Raw genomic sequence first — 16,081 nt, 5'->3', positions numbered from 1 at the left:
CGGCCTCTGTTAGGTAACTTGTGTAATTTGACAGTTTTCAGCCCCTGTTTTATTTTTCTAAAGAGAAGAGCTGTCAGTGGTGAGTGACTGACTTGTCAGCGATTCTGACGTTTCTCTGCTCACTTTATTTTCATATTTTATAGCCAAGTATCGTTTTGTTTCTTTAGTTGTGCAAAAGTAAAGGATAAAATCATGTCTACAGCAGACATACCAGAGATATTCAGGGCTTTTCTGGAAACTCCATTTACTTTACCAAACTTTGACACAAATGGTAAGTAAAACCCATTTAGCACTGTAATATGGAATTCCATCTATTATTTACGCTACGTATGGTGTCGGCCTATGTATATGTTTGCATATATCATTAAATTGATTTATAACAGAAAAAAAAGAAAATATTTTAGAGAAATATGCAAGACGAATAAACTCAATGCATTTGCACGTGCGCACACATTTAACATTCATTTGATCGATTACTTCTGAACATAACTCCGGTTTCCTCCCACATCCCCAAAACCTGCTTGGTAGGCTGATTGAGCACTCCAAATTGCCCATAGGTGTCGCTGTGCGTGCGAATGGTTGTTCGTCTCTGTCTGCCCTGTGATTGGCTGACAACCAGTACAGGGTGTCCCCCGCCTACTGCCCGATGACTGCTGGGATAGGCTCCAGCATGCCCGTGACCTCAAGCAGTACAGATAATGGATGGACGGGATATTTCTGAACATAAACACATATTTAGTTGACTAAGGTGTGTAAAGTATATGTGATGCGTTGATTATAATAATGTTATATACTTTTTAACTTTTTGATTATTTTCATGCTCATTTTCATTAGTAAGTTGATTGATAAAATTGGACAATATCGTCAGCTTGCCTTGATCATAGTCTCCTGTGTTCTATTGTGACCCCAATTACAAACCTGCGTGAAGCTGGCCCCCCACCCACGCAAAATTTAAAGAAAATAGTCTGATTCGTTTGTGCTTCGTTTGTGCTGGTTTGTGCAGCAAAAATTATCGTTTGTGCTGCTATGGTTTTTTAGTTATGAACAATTATTTTATAGGTCATCCAGAGTTCACCCAGCCCCCCCTTTCCCCTCAAATGGACCCAAAATGGTACCGTTCGTTTGTGCTTCGTTTGTGCTTGCAGTAACATTACAATCAGGTCAGATGTTCTGCCTTTACCAAGCTAATAATGTTACGTTTTAATAGACGCCATCATAGCAGGATATATTTAACATATTTATCTTTGTAAAACTAGTTTAGTGTGGTGTACATGACACGTTTTTTGTATTTGACCTTTTGACTCCTTTGGTCTTGTTATTGTCTCGTAGCAAAATGGGAGTCACAGTGACTCAAGTAAAATTTGAGAAATACGTCCCTCCCTTCCCATTTCCAATATTTGTTTATCCTGACAAATGCAGCACAAAGAATGTTATCACAATTTAGGTTCCGGGCTTCAAGTCTCAGCTTTGGCCTTCCTGTATGGAGTTTCTATTGTTCATAGATGTGAATATGAGTTTCCGAAGGTTGTTGTCTACATACCTGCCCCTATGACGCTAATGAGGACAAAAGTGCAATAAATTATGGCTGATGTTAATTTAGGTCTCAGATTGGGAGGTATAGGAGACATTTTGTTATCTCTGGCCATTAAACTGTGCTTCCTGGCAACTGTATTTGTATGCTGGTGAAATGTTGCACGAGTTGACCTTGAGAGCTCCTTCACTGTGCGCTACAGCGCCTCCTTCCATACAGTTTCAGTGCATGACACCATTGGTATGTTGACATGTAACGCAGACTGCTGCACATGTTCTCCCATGTGATCGCTGCTCCTAGCCTACCCACAATAAACAACATATGCTATGCAATTCCAAGTTTCTTAAAGTTTCTTAATGAATGAATGAGTAGCAGATCGCTAAAAAAAACTACATTTAAATTAGAATTTAATGAGTTGTTTTCCTCTTGACACGTTTTTCTGCAATATATAACTCGGTCAACCAATGACAAATCTGCTATTTGACACCACGTCTCACATTGGCTACTCACATAAACCCGCCCAATCAGAATTGCTAATTAATATTTATGATGTCCAACCAATCAGCGCAAAGATAGGATGTAGCTTATTCTGCTCACCAAAACCTCCGGCTCGCCTTATCTTGTAAAAACGCGGTTGGGTGGATTGTAGATGGTTTTCTATATTTACGGATAACCGAATGAGCAAATAGTTTATCTTGAGTCGACAGTGAGTAGAGAGAGCCTTTTTCTCAACGCAAGCAAAGTACGCCAACAGCGAGGGGAAAATGTCGGTGGAACCGATCGTCGTCACGTTGGAAACGGCCACCGGGGCCCCCACCTCGTTTCCAGTTGTTTTGAAGAAAATTATGGAAATGCCTCCACCCAATATTTTAGCTGGTGACGACGGTAAGGTGTCTTGTAAAATATGACTCGAATCATAGGGCGGGTTAAATAAATGAACATTAATGCACATATTGCACGTCCTGTTTTTTTTTTTTTTTTAAATCATAACGTTTAATATAGGGCACAATGTACATTTCATTCTCTTGGTTTTAAAAATGTCTTTAAAATATTTTTTTTACATTTTTTTTCCACTCTGACAACAGGCTGCCATGTCCAAATTTGTTGAAAGGTGTTTTGACATCGAACTTGCTGACCTTTACGTCCTTTAGGTTATTTCCAGTTTTCACGTATTCAAAACGAGAAGGACTTTTTTTTGTCCTCTTGCACAGACCAAAAAATATGTTAGTAATTTAATTACATAATTTTGTCGGACAAAGTAACACTACATGAATATAATGATCCTAATATTCAGATTTAATATATCTGATAGATTCTCCAAAAGTATATGCAAAGGTGTACATTTTAACCACAAATGTGCTTTCGATAAATATTTACAATATCTAATATGGAGTCTTACTGTCTTAATTTTCAATGTATTAGAAACAGACAAGGAGAAGTTGGGATTGGACAATGATGCCGACCTTAGCGGAGGAGGCAGCGAGATGGGGCCATCAGCCGCCCTCACTCCAGCCATCTGGGACAAGACCATTCCCTATGATGGTGAGAACTTCCACTTGGAATACATGGACCTGGAGGAGTTCCTCATGGAGAACGGCATCGCCACCTCACCCGAAGAAGAGGTCACAGTCAAGACGGAGCAGGTGAAGTCGAAGCCGACCGACCCTGCGTCCCTGACACCTGTCAACGAGCTGGTCAAGGGTGATGAAGAGATACTGATCATCACAAACAGCGAGACTGACATCACATGTGATGTTACATCAGGTGAGTGAGAAACCTCCAGTAATAAACAGTTGTAAACATTAAAGCTATTGTTACATCTTCCTGATCTTTTCTCCACAGAAGTAACAACAGATCCTGCCACTCCAGACGCCGTAGATCCCGACGACATCCAGGTTGACGTCAACTACGAGCCGGACCCCACCGACCTGGTCCTATCGAGCGTACCGGGGGGCGAACTGTTCGACCCTCGCAAGCACAAGTTCGCCGATGAAGATCTCAAGCCTCAGCCCATGATTAAGAAAGCCAAGAAAGTGTTTGTCCCTGACGAGCAAAAGGTATGTAATGTACAAAAGCACAACAAATGTTCCTTTTCAAAGTGTCTTTTTTTTTCCCCCCAATTACTGTTTATTGACCGATTATTATTATTATTTGCAATGCCTATTGCCACATTGATGTGAATTGCAGAGAGTCGTTCCATACGTAGATAATCCATTTTCATGTGTCACAGTGACTCGACAGTTCTTTCCAGTCAGTGAGTGACTCTTTGTTGACATAAATTTAGCCACTATGTTGACAGGAATGAAATGTTTTCCCCAAGAATGCTGCTGAAAAGGAAATTGTTAATAGCTGGAAAGAATGAGTCTGCCCAATTGGAATTTGAAAGCATAAATAAGTCATTAATGTTAAATGTTGTCTATTTGTGCTATTTTTTGAGATGACAGGTTAGAGAAGAAAATAAAAAAATAAAAGACAGAATTGCATTTTATTGCTGACACATGATCACATGACACATTATCATGATTTTATCTGGTAAATTTTAAGTCTTCAACTACATGAGGTCATGCCGCCACGTGCAGCCAAATTACTGAATACAGCATGTTCTTCCAGGACGAGAAGTACTGGCACAGGCGAAAGAAGAACAACGTGGCTGCCAAGCGCTCACGTGACGCCCGCAGGCTAAAAGAGAACCAGATCACCGTGCGAGCGGCGTTCCTGGAGCGCGAGAACTCTGCGCTGAGGACTGAAGTGGCCGACCTGCGCAAGGAGTGTGGCCGCTACAAGAACGTCGTGGGGAAGTACGAGGTCAAATTTGGAAAATTGTAAGGAACTGGGAAAACATTACACTATTGTGAATGACACAAGGCTGCAACAGCTTGGAGTCTTTGTTGGCCATGTTTATTAAAAAGGAAAGAAATGCCCAGGAAGGAGAGTAAAAAAGCGTGGGTGGCATTTGTTGCCTCGTAAACTGTTCCAAGTCATGACATAAACACAAAATGATGCATCTTACTCCTTTCTTATCTTCTCTTTCAAGTGCGCTGCCAGAAGATGTATAGACTACGCTTGAATTATTTGACTCAAGTTTGAATAAATAAAGCGAATGGTGAGGTTTTAGTACCGACAAAAAGAGATTAAATCTGATGAGAAGGAAGAAGAGGATCAGAAGATTCAACATTTTTGAGGCATGTGCTTCTCATGTTCTGTACTTTTATCATATAAGAGAAATGTTTTTTTTATCTTTATCTCTTATTTTTAGATCAATTACATTAGGTAAGACTTAGTTTAGCAATAGTTTAACCTCAATTTATTGGTCGTTTTGTAGCATGGTAATTATTCCAGGTTGCTTCCATTTCTTTTCATGTTAAACAAAATGTTTTTTTTTTTTCTTTGGATAGAAATGTAAACTGGTGAAAAATATTGAGATTTATTCAGGGAAATACATTGTCCTGGTTTTAAGTGTGTGTGGTGTGTCTGGATGGGATGTGTGACACTCCATTTCACGTCATGTAAATAGTTTTTGCCATATAATAGTACTTGTACACCATGCTCAACATTTTTGCATCTTGTTTTGCATGTGTAGAAAAAAAAATTATCGTTCAAATAACGATACTTGGAGATCATCTTGGAGGAAACGGAACTTGTATAGTTTGTACGTTTGTTATTTGACCTTTTTTTTCATCATTTCAAAACTACACAAATGTTAAAGTTGAAACTATTAGTTGTTAAAAAAAATTGTTTTAGTCCATAACTGTTGTGCTTCCTTTAGGTACAGGAATGTTATGTAAGCATTTCCAGTGTTCTTAATTCATGTTCAAGTTCTCTGCCGCTTCCACATCGGCATTATTTGTTAGCAAGGAACATGTTAATATATAATAATTTTGTGGACTTAAAACATACCTCAATATATCAAAACACTTCCAGCCTTATTCATAATCAAGTGCAGTTTCACAAGATCTCAAGCATCAACTATAAGTGAAATATCAGGTTAACACGAACAACAGGGCTTCCTGACCTGTTTGTAGTTTTCATGCTTTCTGCTACGGTTCAGGTTGCATTGCCTTTACAGTTACGTCTTTGTAAAGTACTATCTTGACATTTTCAGTGGTGTAGTTACATCTATGTATATACATTGTGTATAAATAAATCCTTGTTGAGAGAATTTTGATTTATTGTCCTTCCGTGATATTCTGCAAGCCACCAATGGCCTACAAGATTTTAACATACTTGTTAGGGTGTGCAATTTGCAAAGTGTTAAAACTTTCAAACCCAAATAAAGGCAGGAATAAAAAAAATCTTTTATTGAAATTATGTAACAAATTAAGGTCACATTTCTTTTGTGTGTGCCAAAAACATAAAAGAGAATTTGGCAGAACTACTATTTGACCGACTAAAAATGAAGACTGGTGTCTTCACCTCTTCTTGAAGCCATACTTCTTCCTCTCATAGAACAGATCTGTTTTTGAGCTTCCTAAATTCACAATCTTAGGGCAGCCATCTCGCTGTGAAAAAAGAGAACAACAGAGTATCAGTGGATGTGGCGCTTTCCAGTCGCTTAGAGATTAAATGAAATGTATGACAACTAACATCTTTCTCCTGGATGGTACACTCTTTACAGTAGTAGGCGTCCGACACTCCCGGCCCTCCACAGATGACGCATCGTCCCTGGTAGGAGCCGTAGTTGCACTCGTCGCAGATTCGGACCAGGGTGCACGGCCTCACATACGAATCACAAATGACACACTTGCCATCACCTTGAGAGTGAAAAGGTACAGATATGCATTGGTTAGGCATAATTCTCTGTCGTTTAAGAGGAGTATAAAAAAATATAGGTACTGTATTACTATTTGAGAAAGCAATTGTAATTAGTAATGTAATTATGTCGAATAATTAATGTGTGCAACAGCATGTTAGACACAAATATATTTAACTGATAGTTAGATACAAAGAATAAAGGGGAAAATACTCACATTTTTCGCAAAGCCTTCCGATTGCTGAAATATAACATTAAAAACATTTAGTCAACTGTACATTTTATTTAATTTAGTCGTATACATGTTTTATACGCAAAAGTGCATTCAATAATACTATAATGTTCATTTTACAGACATTGACTTCATCACGCTAAACCAGACGCTAAGTTTCAATGAAGTCCATGCTGCAGCTGTTAGCAAATAGCATTAGCCTTCTTAAAATTTGCCCAAGAAAGGCCAGTTAAGGGGAAAAATAAAATAAAAAGATGCTGTATAAGGCGTAACAATATATAAAACATACCAACACCAGCTTGTTTTCTGCAGAAGATTAAATCTGGATGATGCTTTGCCATTGTTGGCTAACGTAGTACGGTCGTAGGGTCAACTTTCACCTTTGAACTCATAAAACACATTACCCGGATTTTACATTACTGCCACCATATGTCTAAAATAAGAATTGCAGAAAAAAATAAGAATCGCAGCTACTTGAGCGAGATGTGAAGCTTGCACTTTTTACCCACATTTTCGTGTATTTATTACTGTCTCTAAAAATAAAAGGATATTTTTTATGTCTTTATAAAAATAAAATGTAGCCACAGAAAACCCCAAGTACAAACGCGTTTATCCTTTCAGCTACATAAAAACCATCACCACATTTTATTTCTGCCAGATAATTATTTAAAAGCATGTAAACTGCTCTACTAAAATTAATGCATAAATAAATTGCAAATTATGTTATGATAACGATATATTTTCAAGCAAGCGTGAATGAACCTATAGCAGTGTATTTTTGTTCTTCAAGGACTAGCAACCCTTGCCGTATAAAATATGTGACGTCAGTAAGAATGGCCACATCTTTGTCAGTGAACAAAATGGCAACTTACTGTCTCACCGTCGCGCGACTTCAGGTATGAGACGCATTTGCTTGTTTTCGTCCTGTCACTGAGGATGTGGTGGCTGTCATTTTGATGTTTTGTCTTATCATCGTCTATTGTGTGTGTGTGTAAGAGCAAAACACTTCAGGGTCGCATTCTGCGGCTGGTAGCCCTGTCGCTGCTAGCTAGCCGGGTCATCGTGTCACTCTATACGCACATCAGAGGGCAACAACTTGCATCGCGCTGACTTTTTCCCTATATCATACCTTGCACTTATTTAAGACGTTACATCTTATTACTATTGTATATAACAAAGTATTGTATTGGTTTTATGTCGTGCCAAGATATCAAGTTGATTTGACAAGGTTAACCACAAGGTTAGACATAGCTGTATACCATGCTGCATTTTATAGTACATTGCATTTTTTTATACTCTCTGTATGAACTTAATATGGCATAGCATGGATGTACCAAATCAGAAAACCGTAAATGCAGCAGGTTAGGTAAATGACTTTTTGTTTTGTTTTGGGGTTTTTTTCCAAGGAAGAAATCAAGCTATGTCGATGGAACGACAGTACAAATGTAATTTTATTTTTGCCGCATATACACTTATATTTGGCCTTTTGACTCATTTGTTTGGCCTCTCTCTTTGATTTGTGGGTGACAGATGCTTTTGTTTATGCATATGTCATAATAGCCATGCTTATACATATATCATTTCTGATATTGGTGCATTTTTTCCTCTCATAGTCAATCTGCAATGTTACCCTCTCATGTAGTTATATCTCTGGTGAAGTTAACTTGTATGCTATAATTGATATTCATTTTATTTTCAATCTGTTAATGTCTTTGCCATCTTCCCCAGCTTGCTCTGGGCCATGGCGCACGGCGCCTGCATGTGGCAGCCGCTTACAGAGCCAAGGCCCAAGTGTCCATGAGTCGCTTTGAGCCTACCTCCTTCGTCAGCTACGACAAGCTCCAGTCCAATGTTGACGTCGTGCGAAAGAGGTGTCTACCTGTATATTTCTCACATGCATCTCTGCCCTGCCAACTTCATGTTTGTTTGCCCTTTGGCACAGTTATTCCGCAGCAGCATATGCAATTTTTGTCAAGCCGATTTAGACACATGGATAAGTGGTAACGCCTGCTCTCATATTCTCACTCAGACTAAACCGACCTCTCACGCTGTCAGAGAAGATCGTATACGGCCACCTCGATGACCCCCATAACCAGGAAATCGATCGCGGGCGCACCTACCTTCGCCTGCGTCCTGACCGTGTGGCCATGCAGGATGCCACAGCGCAGATGGCCATGCTCCAGTTCATCAGCAGCGGCCTGCCGCAGGTGGCGGTTCCCTCCACCATCCACTGTGATCATCTGATCGAAGCCCAGATCGGTGGCGCTCAAGATCTGGCCAGGGCCAAGGTGAGTTTGGGCTCGGCACATATGCTGTTCTAATGAATGGATTAAAGAAAAGCATTCTGGGTGCTCATCTCAAACCAGGAAGTGAATCAAGAGGTCTACAACTTCCTTGCAAGTGCTGGTGCAAAATATGGAGTCGGTTTCTGGAAACCAGGTTCTGGAATCATCCATCAGGTAATAAATTAGAATGTAAACATAAAAGTACATCTGCAATTTTCGCTAAGACAATTTTATCTGTTCAGATCATATTGGAGAACTACGCCTATCCAGGTGTGATGCTCATCGGCACTGATTCCCACACACCAAATGGTGGCGGGCTCGGTGCCATCTGCATTGGAGTGGGAGGCGCCGATGCTGTGGATGTCATGGCGGGGATCCCCTGGGAGCTTAAATGTCCCAAGGTCAGAGAAGCATTTATACCGCACATTAAATGAAGTCCAGGAAACACAATACTGCTCTTCATAGCATTCTAACTCATATTTGAAGGTGATCGGGGTGAGGCTGACTGGTTCCCTCTCTGGTTGGACATCCCCAAAAGATGTCATTTTGAAGGTGGCTGGAATCTTGACGGTGAAGGGTGGCACCGGAGCTATCGTAGAGTACCACGGGCCTGGTGTTGACTCAATTTCCTGCACTGGTGTGTCTTTTTAAAAAAAGAAAACAGGCTTCTTTATCCCACCGCAGTTGGCCTTTTTTTCTGATGACTTTATGATATTTGAAACATGATTATCCTGTGTAAAGTCATTCATGTTTGTGCATAGGAATGGCCACCATTTGCAACATGGGAGCGGAAATCGGCGCTACAACTTCCGTGTTTCCCTACAACCACCGCATGAGGACCTATCTGGAAAAGACTGGCCGTGGACGTATGTTATTTAAAAAAAAAAAAAAAAATTCGCCACAGAATTGAAATTTTGAGTTCAGAAAGTAACACCAAAGATGATTGTAATGATGAAATATAAATCCTCCTTAGAGATTGCTTCCCTGGCTAATGAGTACGCCGATCTGCTGGTTCCCGATCAAGGCTGCGAGTATGACCAGGACATCGAGATCAATCTCGATGAGGTCAGTCTCTATTTTGAAGATCATGATACATTTGCATCCCTCAAATGACTAAGAATTTCACTAGATAAATGTGCTTTATAAAGTGACAAAATCATACGCTGAAAATTAATTTCTGAATTTATTCATAAAAATATTTGATATAGAAAGCTGAATAAAGTATGAAAATAAAATCATGCAAATCAAATAAAACACACATTTCTTTCAGCTCCGTTGTAAATGTGCCTATCTATTTTTTATTTTGGCAGCTAAAGCCCCACATCAACGGTCCATTCACCCCCGACCTGGCTCACCCAGTGTCTGAGGTGGGTTCCGTGGCTGAGAAGAACGGCTGGCCACTTGAGGTTAAAGTCGGTAAGAAATCATTCATTTGTTTCCTCGCATGTTTATAAGATTTGGCAAAAAAAAAAAAATGCTTTTCTGTTCCTATTAGGTCTGATCGGCAGCTGCACCAACTCCAGCTACGAGGACATGGGCCGCGCTGCCTCTGTGGCAAAGCAGGCTTTGGACAAAGGCCTGAAATGCAAAGCTCAATTCACAGTTACACCCGGGTCAGAGCAGATCCGGGCTACTATTGAACGAGATGGTTACGTGAGTGGTGCTACAGGAAAAAAAAACATCTGTTTAAGATTGTAATCTAAAATGATTCTTTTTATACAGTCCAAGATCCTTGGTGACGTTGGAGGTGTAGTCTTGGCCAACGCTTGCGGACCTTGCATCGGACAGTGGGACAGGTGGGATGAAACCCTGCTGGGAAATCCTTAACACTGGGTACTTTTGGCGCTAACACTCTTTGTTTGTATGAAGACGGGATGTGAAAAAAGGCGAGAAGAACACCATCGTCACCTCATTCAACAGGAACTTCACAGCCAGGAATGATGCAAACCCTGCAACACACGCCTTTGTTACATCCCCTGAGGTAAGCTCACTCAAAGCTCGAGTGTGTTATTTGATTGCGAGATTTAAAAAAAAAAAAATCCACTTCATTTCCTTTTAGATTGTCACAGCATTGGCAATCGCCGGGACTCTCAACTTCAACCCTGAGACCGACTACCTGACAGCCCCCAACGGTGAGAAATTCAAGTTAGTGCCCCCGACTGGAGACGAACTCCCCGCCAGAGACTTTGACCCGGGTCAGGACACCTACCAGCACCCACCCGCTGACGGCACCAGCCTCAGGGTGGACGTCAGCCCTCAGAGCAACCGACTGCAGTTGCTGGAGCCCTTTGACCAGTGGAGTGGCAAAGACCTGCAGGACCTCAGGGTTCTCATCAAGGTCAGATTGTCATGCTTGAGCAAGCTGCTGACACCATTTTTTTTTTTCTATGACGCCATTAAAGGAAGATTTTGTGTCGCAGGTGAAGGGCAAGTGCACCACAGATCACATCAGCGCCGCCGGCCCTTGGCTGAAGTTCCGAGGTCACTTGGACAACATCTCCAACAACATGCTGATCGGTGCTGTCAACAGCGAGAACGACGCCATCAACTCGGTGAAGAACTACCTGACGGGGGAGTACGGAGGTGTGCCCGATGTGGCCCGTCACTACAAGGTGAGGACTTCCAGCATTCTTTTTTTCTTGAAGGACAAGGACGATGTGTTGGCATTTTGCGCAGGCCAACAATGTGTCGTGGGTGGTGGTGGGAGATGACAACTACGGCGAGGGCTCCAGCAGAGAGCACGCCGCACTGGAGCCCAGACATCTTGGAGGAAGAGCCATTATTGTAAAGAGCTTCGCTAGAATCCACGGTACAGCACCGCAATTTGATGCACAACTTTTTCAGCCCCCCTCCGCTTGGCTGACAATTTACATCCTTTGTAGAAACAAATCTTAAGAAGCAGGGCCTGCTGCCTCTGACCTTCAGCAACCCGTCAGATTATGATAAAATCTGCCCTGATGACAAGATCTCCATAAAAGGACTCGAAACCTTTGCTCCCGGAAAGGTTAGTGGCTACATTTGCATTTACATCAAGTGCCATCTAAAAATTACTTAAAAAGCTTCATTCAATGTTATCTTTTATTTAAGTCGGTGATTCCTTCTTTTACCACAGGAGGATGCAGTTTTAATAAGAATACCTAAACTTTGCATTAATTCCTAAAAGACCACTTTGAATGCAACATTACTACCAAGGCTTTTGTTTTCCTTTTCAGCCTTTGAAAGCCGTGGTGAAGCACAGCGATGGCAGCGAAGACGTTCTGGAACTCAACCACAGCTTCAATGAAACACAAATCGAATGGTTCAAGGCCGGTTCGGCTCTCAACAGGATGAAGCAGCTACAGCACTAAGGGATGAAACATGGAAAGGGGGTGGGGGTCGACGGCGGTGGTCGTGAAGGAATATGTAAAGATGGTTTCATGATCTGCATCGAACTGAAGCGTCGGTATGCTACGCAGACATCCTGACATGTCACACACGTGTCCAATCAAACGATGCATAGTAGTCATGATTCTTGATTTTCAACATAACATTGTGTGTGTGACGCACATTATGTACAATGGACACTCTGCCCCGTTAAGCTTTGAACTCACATGTGACCGCTCCCTAATGTTTCCAATATTCTATTAATGGGTCAGAACGTGAACACAGGACCTTCTCTGGCTTCATTAGGTCTGTTCAACCAGTTTGCTGTGGTGTTGTACACGCCGTGTTATTTCATGTGTGCGTGCAGAACGGTTTATGCCAACACAACAATTCTGATATTTATTTTCCAGACTTATTCAACATGGAAAGGTTCCTGAAGGCTTAGGAACTCGCGTTACCACTGTTACCACTAAATTATGTATGTATGTAAAAATAAAATCATCAAATTAAGCTGATTTTATTATTATATGTCCATAATGGCAAATAACTAAATCATTAGTAGTCATGTTTAAACATGATATGGCTATCTGCTCGCTGTCTATATGATTTGCGTTTGGAAGATCAGAATGGGTTGTAGAATAAATTGTGACAGATCTCACTTCATTGTTTGTATTTGTGTCATTCTATTTGTGTGCATAATGAAAAGGGGTTCCAATATTTTGCCCGCCTTATTCATGAAGAAGGGGGAAATTGGAAAATGTCTGTGCATGTTTTGGAATATGAAATGTCCAAGAAGGAACTCAGGCCAATTTTGAACGTCATTATGCAGCATTACATGCAAATACAACAATAAACATTAAAAAAAGAAAAGTATTGCACATTCATAGTTTTGTGTGAGTATAATGGTGAATCTTTTTTTTTTTTTTTAACCCCCACCCCTTTTTATCAACCCTCCCCTCCCTTCTCCCATTTTGGTCTGCTCCAGCTGAGTGAGTCGCATCCACACACACTCCAAAACACAAAAACACGGACTTTGACCGCCGCGGCGCGTCCGTCCACTGTGGTCGGACTTTCTAAATGACGTCTGTGCAGCGCCTTTGATTGACATCAGATCGTTTATGATGGTAAGTGCGACAGTTGCATCAACCCGGTTTCTGCAAGATAACAATAATAATGGGCGGAAGACATCCCGGATTTCTCGGAATTGTCGCTTTTGTTACGTCACTACTCGTAAACCAAAAACACCTGCACAATTTTAATATGCGGTTTTTGCTTCTGTTCTTTTCAATATAATTATCTATTTGTGTGGTGGGGAAAGTGGCACAGAGAATGTTCTAGAAATAAAAGGCCTGAAGGGGTTTAATGATGTAAATTATTTAAACCGTGCAAGACATATGGTGCTATGGTATGAGGGCTCTTAGTTGGAAGTTTCAAGTGCGTGTATGTGAGTGTTGACGTGTCTTCCATACCAATGAACAGACAACTACAATGACATGCTTTCTTTCTCAAGGGAGGAAGCTGCAGAGATTTTTTTTTTGGCCTCGTCTGTGTTTCCTCCACCCAGCCAGACACTTACTTGCTTTCCAGCTTCTGTTATCTGGCATGATGATGATGGAATACGAGGAACCCGTCATTAAAAAATGATTTTTTGGATTTTTTTTAATATTTGTTTTATTTTTATTTTTACTACATGTATATATTTTTTTGTTTTTATTTGCATATATATTTAAAAAAATACATGATGTATTTTTATGTTTGTTTTTATTTTCAATTTGATTTATGTTTAATTTTGGCAGTCAGTCAGGGCCATGACAAGCAACAGAAGAAAACGTCGACTCACTTCTCCATGACCTTAATAAGCTTGCCAATAAAAAGAGTTGAGGGCCAAGTTGTTCAATTATTTACATTACTTATCAAACTGGGGCAGCTAACAGTGAGTGTGCATGCCATCTGCTTTGAAGATAATCAATTGTTCGACATTTACTGCGCGTGTCAAATTTAAGAATTAATAAAATTTGATTGCCATGTTTTTTTTCATCTCTTTTGTTCCAAAGTAGTTATCAATTGCCAAATAATATAATCATTATGTAATTTGTTAGGGCCAATTATTGGGGTGCCTTTTTATTATCTTTCTTTGTCCTACTTCAGTTAATCCTGCCTACCATGCATGGGCCTTAACCTGCGCGTCACACAACATGTCCGACAAAGACGCCTCGTCACCGACGGGCCCCTCGCCGCCTCTGGCCTCTCCTCCCACCCCGCTTCGGATCTCCTTCCCCTTCCTGCGGGAGGGAAGCAGGGTTTGGGAGCGAGAGAGGAAGCCTCCACAACCTGGAGGAGAACTGCCCAGCCCACTGCCCACCAAACGCACTCGCACGTATTCGGCGTAAGTTTTTTTTCCTCTGGAGAAAAGTGAGTTATGTAAAAAGTTGGAGAAGGTCCAGTAAGGTGATCATACAGTAAGTTGACTCAATTAGTGCTGTAGTCCACAAATTTCCTCACTTGTCTCCATCCTGGATGTGTGCAGGACAGTACGAGCCAAATCGGGTCCTGTGTTTAAGGGTGTGTGCAAGAACTTCTCCCGCTCGCAAGGCCACGGATTCATTCGGCCCGTTCATGGAGGAGAAGACATCTATGTCCACGTCTCAGAGTGAGTGAAGACATCCGTTCATCCAAAGTACTTTTATTTTGATATATCCATCCACTCGCATTTTAATCAAATTGTGCCCTCTCTGTCAGCATTGAAGGTGAATATGTGCCGATGGAAGGGGATGAGGTGACGTACAAGGTGTGCCCCATCCCGCCCAAGATGCAGAAGATCCAGGCGGTGGAGGTAGTGATAACCCACCTGAAGCCGGGAAGCAAGCACGAGACTTGGTCGGGTCAGCTCATCAGCTCCTAGATCTTTGGAGAAGGGTTGGACTGGAAAAATTCGAGGTTCGGTGAGAGGAGCATGACGGGTAGAGGTGAAGGTTGAGACGTTGGAGTCGCAGCAGGTAGAAAGAAAACCACAATTGAACTGAATGGAAACAGAATTAATTCAGTTTCAGTCCCACAAAAAATATTTTGGTTTTTGAATGAGGAAGCATACTGCATTATTATAGTCATAAAAACGCATTAATAACATAAGAAATCAAATACAGCATCTTTTCAAGCATCAATGCCCAATGGTATTGTACTTTGGCCACCAGGGGGCAGTACGATACATTCATTTCAATTGTAGGTCTGCTTAAAGTCGAGGTGCCATTCTGAAACAATTCAATGAAAATAAAAATGCGAATATGAGCCACTTGACAACATATTCTTACGCTATGATGCAATCTGTTTTATTGGGCTCAAAATGTAATCATTTAAGTAAATATTTGAATGACAAACACTATAAATAGAAACATATCGAATGGGAAAGGACGGCATTACCTGACCGTGTGAGGGAAAGAAAAAGGGTGACATGAGAAATGATGACAGGATAGTCAATGACTATATATTATTTATTAACTTATTTATTTTGTTACTATTTAAAGGCTGCCTTTTTACGTCTTTGAGCAACGTTAAGCCTTTTGGATTATTGCACTGAACTAATCGGCATTAAGACTAATTACTACCTAATCTATCGTTATGAATATTACACAACGTTGCTGTTTTAGCAGCTCTTCACTAAATGTTGAGTCGAAAATGTTCCACGATGCAGTCGGTCGGAATTTCTAGCATAATGTGTTGATTCTCACTTGTCTGTTATAGAAGTCAAAAGCACTTTTTTTTCTTTTTCCATTTGTGTCTTATCACTGTGATTGTGTCTTTTGACACTTGGATAACGTGTGTGATAACATGTTGGAAATAAATGGAGAAATTAAATTGCGGTGACTATTTTCATCACTCTTTTTTTTCATGGGATTTCTTTTGTGTCAATCTTCTTTATTCTT

The 16,081-nt window shown here is 40.8% G+C and overlaps 4 protein-coding genes across 6 annotated transcripts; 3 read left to right on the top strand and 1 right to left on the bottom strand.

The window, feature by feature from the left end:
* Positions 1-33: 33 nt before the first annotated feature.
* Positions 34-5,690, top strand: tefa (TEF transcription factor, PAR bZIP family member a). 3 transcript variants are annotated; one of them, XM_049758978.2, is made up of 5 exons: positions 34-271; positions 2,954-3,295; positions 3,374-3,588; positions 4,142-4,353; positions 4,566-5,690. In XM_049758978.2, exons 1-5 carry the CDS (start codon positions 193-195, stop codon positions 4,585-4,587), a joined length of 870 nt encoding a protein of 289 aa, XP_049614935.1. In that variant the 5' UTR covers positions 34-192; the 3' UTR covers positions 4,588-5,690. The 3 variants fall into 3 exon arrangements, with proteins under 3 accessions (XP_049614935.1, XP_049614936.1, XP_049614934.1); XM_049758977.2 differs by lacking the exon at positions 34-271 and adding an exon at positions 2,109-2,416; XM_049758979.2 differs by having other exon boundaries at positions 35-271; positions 4,142-5,690.
* Positions 5,691-5,814: 124 nt separating this feature from the next.
* On the bottom strand, positions 5,815-6,944 carry phf5a (PHD finger protein 5A). Its single transcript, XM_049758980.1, has 4 exons — positions 6,803-6,944; positions 6,499-6,522; positions 6,116-6,282; positions 5,815-6,030 (listed from the first exon to the last, which is right to left on the bottom strand). Exons 1-4 carry the CDS (start codon positions 6,852-6,854, stop codon positions 5,941-5,943), a joined length of 333 nt encoding a protein of 110 aa, XP_049614937.1. The 5' UTR covers positions 6,855-6,944; the 3' UTR covers positions 5,815-5,940.
* A 375-nt stretch (positions 6,945-7,319) lies between these two features.
* aco2 (aconitase 2, mitochondrial) lies at positions 7,320-12,824 on the top strand. The gene is made up of 17 exons (XM_049758975.1): positions 7,320-7,409; positions 8,242-8,384; positions 8,543-8,801; positions 8,880-8,972; positions 9,041-9,199; positions 9,285-9,435; positions 9,560-9,664; positions 9,772-9,863; positions 10,109-10,214; positions 10,294-10,451; positions 10,521-10,594; positions 10,668-10,779; positions 10,858-11,136; positions 11,219-11,410; positions 11,475-11,607; positions 11,681-11,802; positions 12,011-12,824. Exons 1-17 carry the CDS (start codon positions 7,347-7,349, stop codon positions 12,143-12,145), a joined length of 2,376 nt encoding a protein of 791 aa, XP_049614932.1. The 5' UTR covers positions 7,320-7,346; the 3' UTR covers positions 12,146-12,824.
* Positions 12,825-13,125: 301 nt separating this feature from the next.
* Positions 13,126-16,013, top strand: csdc2a (cold shock domain containing C2, RNA binding a). Its single transcript, XM_049758174.2, has 4 exons — positions 13,126-13,285; positions 14,310-14,547; positions 14,689-14,811; positions 14,901-16,013. Exons 2-4 carry the CDS (start codon positions 14,357-14,359, stop codon positions 15,061-15,063), a joined length of 477 nt encoding a protein of 158 aa, XP_049614131.1. The 5' UTR covers positions 13,126-13,285; positions 14,310-14,356; the 3' UTR covers positions 15,064-16,013.
* Positions 16,014-16,081: the final 68 nt, after the last annotated feature.

Source organism: Syngnathus scovelli, chromosome 21 (assembly GCF_024217435.2).
Source record: "Syngnathus scovelli strain Florida chromosome 21, RoL_Ssco_1.2, whole genome shotgun sequence".
In the NCBI taxonomy this organism is placed as follows: Eukaryota; Metazoa; Chordata; class Actinopteri; order Syngnathiformes; family Syngnathidae; genus Syngnathus; species Syngnathus scovelli.
This window is presented reverse-complemented; position numbering and strand designations above follow the sequence as displayed.

Bases quoted from the DNA above. Each gene is read 5' to 3' on its own strand.
- phf5a (XM_049758980.1), bottom strand. From the start codon at position 6,854: ATGGCAAAGCATCATCCAGATTTAATCTTCTGCAGAAAACAAGCTGGT. The intron at 6,523-6,802 runs GTATGTTTTATA...GTTATATTTCAG, and splicing joins CAGAAAACAAGCTGGTGTTG to CAATCGGAAGGCTTTGCGAA. The intron at 6,031-6,115 runs GTTAGTTGTCAT...CTTTTTTCACAG, and splicing joins GTACCATCCAGGAGAAAGAT to CGAGATGGCTGCCCTAAGAT.
- csdc2a (XM_049758174.2), top strand. From the start codon at position 14,357: ATGTCCGACAAAGACGCCTCGTCACCGACGGGCCCCTCGCCGCCTCTG. The intron at 14,548-14,688 runs GTAAGTTTTTTT...GGATGTGTGCAG, and splicing joins CGCACTCGCACGTATTCGGC to GACAGTACGAGCCAAATCGG. The intron at 14,812-14,900 runs GTGAGTGAAGAC...CCTCTCTGTCAG, and splicing joins ATCTATGTCCACGTCTCAGA to CATTGAAGGTGAATATGTGC.
- aco2 (XM_049758975.1), top strand. From the start codon at position 7,347: ATGGCCACATCTTTGTCAGTGAACAAAATGGCAACTTACTGTCTCACC. The intron at 8,802-8,879 runs GTGAGTTTGGGC...ATCTCAAACCAG, and splicing joins AAGATCTGGCCAGGGCCAAG to GAAGTGAATCAAGAGGTCTA. The intron at 10,215-10,293 runs GTAAGAAATCAT...TGTTCCTATTAG, and splicing joins GCCACTTGAGGTTAAAGTCG to GTCTGATCGGCAGCTGCACC.
- tefa (XM_049758977.2), top strand. From the start codon at position 2,296: ATGTCGGTGGAACCGATCGTCGTCACGTTGGAAACGGCCACCGGGGCC. The intron at 2,417-2,953 runs GTAAGGTGTCTT...TCAATGTATTAG, and splicing joins TATTTTAGCTGGTGACGACG to AAACAGACAAGGAGAAGTTG. The intron at 3,589-4,141 runs GTATGTAATGTA...ATGTTCTTCCAG, and splicing joins TTGTCCCTGACGAGCAAAAG to GACGAGAAGTACTGGCACAG.